The sequence below is a fragment of the Capsicum annuum genome, chromosome 12 (genome assembly GCF_002878395.1).
Source record: "Capsicum annuum cultivar UCD-10X-F1 chromosome 12, UCD10Xv1.1, whole genome shotgun sequence".
NCBI classification, from domain to species: Eukaryota; Viridiplantae; Streptophyta; class Magnoliopsida; order Solanales; family Solanaceae; genus Capsicum; species Capsicum annuum.
The window spans coordinates 218,446,128-218,454,531 of record NC_061122.1 but is presented as its reverse complement, the minus strand read 5'-3'; the positions used below and the strand labels follow the sequence as shown (position 1 = coordinate 218,454,531).

The 8,404-nt window shown below is 33.3% G+C and overlaps 1 protein-coding gene across 1 annotated transcript; it reads left to right on the top strand.

Moving 5' to 3' along the window:
* The first annotated feature begins 321 nt into the window (after positions 1-321).
* Positions 322-7,737, top strand: LOC107850919 (probable E3 ubiquitin-protein ligase ARI2). The gene is made up of 6 exons (XM_047400982.1): positions 322-685; positions 2,629-2,661; positions 2,753-3,032; positions 3,475-3,958; positions 6,112-6,660; positions 7,269-7,737. The coding sequence occupies exons 1-6, from the start codon at positions 530-532 to the stop codon at positions 7,375-7,377; spliced, it is 1,611 nt and encodes a 536-aa protein (XP_047256938.1). The 5' UTR covers positions 322-529; the 3' UTR covers positions 7,378-7,737.
* Positions 7,738-8,404: the final 667 nt, after the last annotated feature.

Genomic DNA, 8,404 nt, shown 5'->3' with positions numbered 1-8,404 from the left:
TGGGTTAATTATTTGAGATTAAAAAAATTAAAATGAAAAAAAGACAAATATATTTTTAAATTATGATAAATAATATGTATATACCATCTGTCATACTTTGGGTTTATATATGCTTCTATCATTAATACGGGGCATATATGTACCATTTCAATAACTGAAGGGGCATATATTTACCCAAAATATATGATAAGAAAATATATGCATATCATTTATCATAATTTAAGATATATTTATCTATTTTCGGCCCTCATAATGAATAAAAAATTATATAATGTGAACTGTATATAAGTAAAGTAAATCCAGTCTTCCAAAGACTATTATTGCCAAACTACAAAAGAGTATTGAGAGTACAAGAGAAGCTATATTTAGCAACAAAGAAAGAATTTGAGTCCCATCAAAATACCTCCTTCCCCACTAAGGAAACAACAATAATCCACTAACCTAGGGATCATCAAATCCTTACAATTAAAAATAAACCTTTACAATAATTCTCTCTATATCTGAAAAAAAAAAATTAATACAGACACAAATGGAGGATTATATATATATAAGCAGTGATGATGATGAATGGGACAATAATCAAGATTACAATAATGATGATGATGATGATTGTGAATTTGATGATGGGTTTTCAGAAATTGAACAACAAAGTATTGGAATTTGCCAAAAGGCTCCTTCATGCAAGGTACTATGAATTATCATATAGTAAAGGTCAAATTCACTAACTTTAATTTATGTTTTAACTTAGGTTTCTAACCGCAATTAAATGAATTGTAGTGGGGTTTCGGAAAAAACTCATAAATTTTAAATTTTGAATTCGCTTTAAAGTAGTACTATAGTAACTTTATAATCTTGAATTCGCCTTAAAGTAGTATTATAGTAAAAATTACGGGTTCATTTGAATTCAGTAGCTTTTATGCTTTAAACCTTACAAATTAAATAAATTGTGGTGGAGTTTTGAAAAAAACTCAAGTGTAAATCTTGAATTCGCTTTAAAGTAGTATTGTAGTAAATTCAAACTAGTATTATAGTAATGCTTACAGAGGTTCTGTTGAATTCACTAGCTTTATTTATGTTTCTAACCCCAAATTAAATGAATTGGGGTGGGGTTTTGTAAAAAGAACCTATAAAGTTTAAATCTTGAATTCACTTTAAAGTAGTATTGTAGTAAATTTAAATTAGTATTATAGTAAAAGTTACAGGTTTGGTCGAATTCAATAGCTTTTATATGTTTTTAATAACCTGATAAATTATATGGGTTGTGGTGGGATTTTTGAAAAATAAAGACCCAGAAGGTTTAAATCTTGAATTCGCTCCGAGATAGTATGATAGTAAAAGTTGCGAGTTTGATCGAAGTCAGTAGCTTTTATGTTTCTAACTCCATAAATTAAGTGAATTGTAGTGGGGTTTCCATAAAGAATCATGAAGTTCAAAGCTTGAATCCACTCCAAGGTAGTATGATAGTAGGAATATGGGTTTGTTTGAATTCAAAAGCTTTATGTTTTCAAACTCCATAAATTAAATGGGTTTTGGTGGGGTTTCCGGGAAAAAATCTCATAAAGTTTAAATCTTGAATTTCGTTCTGAAGTAGTATGATAGTGAACATTATGGGTTCGTTTAAATTCATATTAAACTGGGCCACTATATTTTTATATCTTGTGTGCTTCGAATAGTACATTATTTTGTTGTCATACTGTACATTCCTATGTATGTTGTGTACTGGTTGTTGTTACTGCTCTTATTTCTGTATTCCCTTTTCCAAACAGCTTGGATATGCTTTGTTTTGATCCGAGGTCTATCGGAAACAACCTCTCTATCTCTAGTGGTAGGCAAGGTTGTGTACACTCTATCCTCCCCAGACCCCTCTTTGCGGGATTATAATGAGTATGTTATTGTTGTTGCTTGTTCTGGTTGGAATCAGAAATCCTTCAAATGGTGGTTGGTGTACTATGTAAATTATGGGTTCATATCTACTATTTGTTGCAATTTCCTCAATTTATGCTCTATGCTAAAAGTACTTAGTTTAGATGAGCCCGATGTCACTATACTGCATCCGCCTCTAGTAAATGGTGGTCAGTTGAACATTGTGTAAATAGGTGGGAGAAGTTCTCTTTTATACATATGTATAGAATCTTGACAGCCTTACTGAATTTTTTTCTGGCTTTGCTGCACAACAGGATCAAGGACGCAAGTCCTGCAGCTCTGTGCGTGTGTGTGTTTGTGTTGAAAGGATTTAACAAAAAAATGTACTAGTCTTACACATTTCCTATGATTAAAGATGGGAAAAGATTCCAAGTGGTGTTTTATTTGACAAAAAAGAAAGATCGTTAATGATCCTAAATTCTATGATATTATGTTGGAAATTTTGTAATGAAATTAGCTTCTGGCCGGCATGCAGGGCTAGCTTTTTAAATTTTCAGCCACATCCAAACATTTTCTACTCTCAAAAGCTAAAGAAGTTAGTCTTTTGAAGCAATGAATACTGTGTGCAAAATGTGAATGCATGAAGCACCGGACAGGATATATAGGAAGCAAAATCAACCTAAATTGTGAAGTTGTCTGTAGTTTTCTTTTTTATGATTTATATGAATTTCTTCAATTCTTCATGCATACTTTTGACTTTTACAGGTAATCAGGAAAGAGTCCCTTTTAGCTGCACAAGTGAGCAATTTTTTCCCAAAGTTTCGACTTATCCATGTGGATAAATGTTAATTAATGACTGACATGTGAAGCATTGTTATTAAAATTGCAGAAAGAAGACTTGCAAAGAGTGATGGACTTGCTATCTCTAAAGGAACATCATGCACGGAGCTTGCTTATTCATTACCGATGGGAAGCTGACAAGGTCTTTGCTGTTTTTGTTGAGAGAGGGAGTGAAAAGTTATATGCTGAAGCAGGTGTGACACTGGAAGGAAAAGATGAACTTACTCCCACTCTGTCGACAGCTGAATTGACATGTCAAATTTGCTTCGAAGATGTTCCTGTTGAGCAGACTACTGTAATGGACTGCAACCATAGATTTTGCAATGATTGTGAGCATCTTCCATCCCTTCCCCGAGCCTCTATCTCTGTATGAGTATACCAGTGTTTCTCTTATCTCTTATCGCCATTAGTCATTATAATAGCGAACATCACTTTTGAAACATGGTCTGGAATATGCTGTCCCAACATTTGATGTTTCTGTTTGTGTGCCTCACATAATTGGGTAAGCTGTTGGTGGTCCTTTTCATAACTACCTAACTTCAAAAGAGCTGATGATTTAACTGCATCTTAATGGCATCAATAACATTAGAATCTGTTTCTGTTGCAGGCCTATGGCTTCGTTGATTTTCTTTAATGTGAAAGTGATTAGCGCATCTTGAAAAGTTTAAGAGCTAGATTCACTTATTGCATTTTTTTATTTGCTTTCACTTTGCTCGTCACTCGAACAAATAATGGGGCATCTTAAAAGTTGCCTATAATTGTTTTATGTAGGTTGGACAACTCATTTCAGTATAAATATAAATGAGGGCAAGAGTAAACGAGTAACATGCATGGCCCAAAAGTGCAATGTAATCTGCGATGAAGGGAAGATTAGGGATCTCGTCACTGCAAAAGATCCTATTTTGGCGGAGAAATTTGATCGGTTTCTGTTGGAGTCATATATTGATGATAACAAAAGGGTTAAATGGTGTCCTAGTGTTCCTCATTGTGGAAATGCAATTCGTATAGAGGATGATGAATACTGCTGTGAGGTTGAATGTGCATGTGGTGTACAGTTCTGTTTTAATTGTTTATCAGAGGCACACTCACCTTGTTCATGTATGATGTGGAGACTATGGATGACAAAGTGCAAGAACGATGGGAAGACTGTAATGTGGATAAATGAAAATGCCAAACACTGCCCAAAATGTCATCATGCTGTGGAGAAGAATGGGGGATGCAACCTTGTAAGATGTAGATGTGGACAGCCGTTTTGGTAACATTTTATCCATGTCTGCAGTCTTATGTTCTTTTAGTTTACTGTTTTTTATCTGTCTATTCTTGTTCGGTTTCCTCACTCTACCATTTTCATTATGATATTTTGTCTGTTGAAGTCTTTTTATGCTTAATTTCTTCCTTTTCTTTCTTTGATGTCCCTGGAATGTCTTTTCTTTTTTTTTTTTTTGGGGGGGGGGGGCGGATAGGGTCATTTTGAATCTTTGTTTATTTTCCCGGCTAACTGGTCTATTTCTTAAGTTTTATACTGCCATCTTATTGTGCTCCAATTTTGGAGAAATTTCGCGGAGTGGTGATATTTCAGTAGTTCATATTTGTGGTTCTTAGTCTAATGATGCATGAATTGCATCTGATGCAAACAAGGACTTCCAAGGAGTAGGAATTGATGACTTTAAAGCAAGAAACTGTAACAAAAGAGAGATAGAGAGAGAGAAGAGGGAAATGCTAAGAGAGTTGATGGACAGATAAGACGGATTCTGAGAAAGAAAACATGATCAAGAATTAGAAGGACAAAGAGAAGCAGCAATATTTGTGGCTATAGTATATGCGGAAAAAGGAAGAGGAAGTATAAGTTCAATTATGGAGAGCGGGAAGAGAGAGAAGAGAGGATTTTTCTCAAGTTTATAAAAGTTAGGATCCTAAGGTTATCCATCCGTTGATAGAGATGTAGCTAGATATCCTTTGAGTGTAGGCCAACAGTTAAAATACACCAAGTTACGGGAGTCTTTCTTCGACCAAATTCACCTCCCTCCCTACTCCCTATGTAATGAACCTTATTATGGGAAAAAAAAACTTTCAAGTATCCACAACTAAGATCTTAGGACACGTTTGGTAGAGTTTATAAGATAATACTGAATATATTGTATTAGTAATACTAGGATTAATAGTGTAGGGATTAGTAATACTGAGATTATTTTTTATGTAGTGTTTGGTTTGATGCATTGAAAGTAATATTTATTGTTATATTTTAAAAAGAATATTGTTTGTTTACAAAAATATCCTCGACATATTATAGCGTTGTGTATTTTTTTTTGCAAAAGTTTATTATTCTTTTTTTAAAATAAAAAATTAACAATATAACTAATTATTTACTTTAGAATTTTAAGATTTAATCATTCACTTACAAATATTATTTTTATTATTATCTTTTCTTAGTTTGTTCATCATTTGCTTGTTGTTCCCACTTTGTATTGTTTTTAAGTTGGAGGGAGGTACGTATGATTTTTGGATGGGACAATAACATCATTATTAAAATAAAATTATATTCTATAGAGTGTTAAAACTCAATAGAAAAATTATTTTTATTTATGAATATCCTATTTACAAAATTAAAGTTTGTATGCAATTTGTTTTCAGATTTTGACCAATAAATATTTTTTTTGAGTTAATGGAGTAGTTTTTTTATAACTAAAATTATTTGGAGGGATATTATTATTTTGATAAATTGAAAAGAAGTAACTCATATTGAATAAATTTAAAAAGATTTAGAAAAAAATTAAAGAAATTTGAGGACATTTTTGTAAATAATAATAAAAGTTGTAAACTAATTTATTTGAATAAATTTATTAGTACAAATATAAAAAATAAAATTAAGAAAATAAAAAAAATGTTTAAAAGAATTTGAGGAATATTCTTGTCTTTACACATACTAATCCCATGGTATTAAAACTCACGTATTTTCTTTAAAAGAATTTGAGGAATATTCTTGTCTTTACACATACTAATCCCATGGTATTAAAACTCACGTATTACTAATACCACCATATATGATGTATTAGTAATACACCCTATAATACCATGTAGGGTGTATAACTAATACATGGTATTAGTAATACATTGGTCCAAAATCCTACCAAACATAGTATTAATTAATACCACACTTAATACATGGACTATTTTTCCTAATACGGCCTACCAAACGACCCCTTAAATGCATTAGACAAGTGAGTAGAAGTAGATAAACCTACAAGCTTAAAATTTGGCACAGTAGTTTCTCCGCTTTTCACTTTTTCCCCCTTCATAGTAGTTAATTCACTGAAAGAATGTTGGCCGAACCAAATTATACCTGTGCTTCCTCTTTCTCCGTCTCTTAAATTTGTGATATATATGTAAATTCTATTTTATACTTTGTAGTTGGTTGTGTGGTGGAGCTACTGGTTTTGAACACACGTGGAGTAGCATTCAAGGTCACACTTGTGGCATTTATAAGGAAGGGGAAAAGGATAAGGCTGCAAATGTCAGAAATGATCTCTTGCGCTATACTTATTATTATGAGCGGTATATGGTTCATTGTGATTCTTTGAAGCTTGAAGCAAATATGAAGGAAAAACTGCATTCTGAAGTGTTGCTACTTGAAGCAAGGGAATTGCAATCAAAGGACTTCAGCTGGGCCGAAAATGGATTATGTAGACTCCGTCAATCAAGACGGATTCTCTCCTGTTCATATCCAGTTTCATTTTACGTTTTTGGTCAGTCTCTGTTCAAGAACGAAATGACACCAAAAGAAATGGAAATAAAACAGAACCTTTTTGAGAACCTGCAGCAGCAACTTGAAATAAATGTTGAAAGACTTTCGATGTTCTTGGAAGAACCGTTTGCTGAATATCCCGAAGAAAAGGTTTTGGAAACTAGGATGAAGATCATGACTCTCTCTACAGTAACAGACAACCTCTGCGAAAAGTTGTAAGTGTGCATTACATCTAACAAATTAGTTATGCATTTTTTATATTTCCATTAGGTTAAGTACATTCACGTTGACATGCTAAAGAAGCCATTCACGTGGGGTAGAAATCTTTGGAACTGTATTTTAGCTGGGGGAACATTTTTATTCTATAGTAAGTGGCAGGGGAAATCATAGGGAACTCCTGGAAGGTCGTTTATATAACATTTTAGTTTCAAGGGAACTAAAGTCATTTTTCTCTAAACGAGTTATCAACCTAAATGCCATTTCGTTATACTTTGAGGAATATTAAGAACATATGAATTGCTTAAAAATACGAAGCATCAACAGTTGTGTTATGCTTCCTAAGAAGGCTGTATATTATATGACAGTAGTTAGCACGTAATCAATTAGAATATCCCTTTACAATATGGTTTGATTGTTTCAAATATGTGTCCTTTGAAACAAAATAATAATCTGAAGTGCAAGTCAAACGTTTATATAATAATATTAGAATCACAAGAGAGGCAAATGTTATATGTAGCAGTAGTCGGGGAAGTATTTGCAAGTAATCCTAAAATAAACGTGTGTACCAAGTGAGGCTTCATTCTCTTGATTCGACTTTCTGCAGGTATGATTGCATTGACAACGATTTGCTGGTTACACTGGAGCAGGCGACTCATACCATAGCTCGGTATAGTTCCAACGGAGTGGCTAAAGCATCAGAACTTCCAAATTGACTTTCCACCAACACTTGGTATGCGAGTACTCTCAATCGGAGGCAGGAAAAGCGATACACGTTGGTTCTCTTGTGAGCAAATCTAAAATTTCATTCTGAAGGGTTCAAAGTACTGCTGCATCCAATATTCTTTTTGACACTTGATATGAATTTAGTCCAGATTCCTAACTACATATAGTACGAGTTGAAGACTCTGTTCAACGTTCACCTCTGGCAGAAGATGGATCTGCCTTTGGCGTTCATTTGTCCACATATACTAATATATAACTGACTGAAGAATACTGTGACAAAATGGTCCAAACTTGATACACCTTCCAGCATTGAGCAATTTAGATAATTTTTAGTATTTGGATTTGGTTCACTTTTGTGATGCTTTATCACTCTCTACATTGTGATATACTACCGCTACATAAATTGCGAGTATGCGTGGGATATACTATGTTGTTATGTAGTGGACGAGCAACGTGGACAGTGAGGGTTCATATGGTGGATTTCAACTTGTTTGGTGTTGAGGCGTGGTGGTTGTGTAGTTATTGACAACAACAACAACGCCATAGCTTGTTCATAGAGCTCTTCAGTTCTGGACTTGGAACGATGGAAATGCTCCATTTGAATGGTCATTAAATAGGGAGTTAATACATAAAAATGATCCTAAACTTAACATCAAATTATAACTTTGATCTTAAACTTTGACAGTGCACAAATATGACCTTTAACTATTCAAAACTGCACAAATATGACCTTCAATTCTACGTGGCAAAACGTGTGTTCAACACGCAAAACTAGGTGCGTCCAGTTTAAAATCTAAGGGCATGATATTAAATATGATTTTAAACTTTGACAGTGCACAAATATGATCTTTAACTATTTAAAACTGCACAAATATGACCTTTAAATGACTCTTCACTATTATTTTTTCACTATTTTCGGCTCAAAGATGAAAATGACATCTAATTTCTTTTGTCATTGCGGAAAAAGAGCAATATTGAAGATTTATTAATTAGGTGGGTCAGCCTCATATGAAAAAA

What these genes read in the sequence shown, in the direction of transcription:
- LOC107850919 (XM_047400982.1), top strand. Translation starts at nt 530, where the DNA reads ATGGAGGATTATATATATATAAGCAGTGATGATGATGAATGGGACAAT. An exon ending in AGTCCCTTTTAGCTGCACAA is followed by an intron (nt 2,662 to 2,752) that starts GTGAGCAATTTT and finishes TTAAAATTGCAG; the next exon opens with AAAGAAGACTTGCAAAGAGT. An exon ending in CCATAGATTTTGCAATGATT is followed by an intron (nt 3,033 to 3,474) that starts GTGAGCATCTTC and finishes TGTTTTATGTAG; the next exon opens with GTTGGACAACTCATTTCAGT.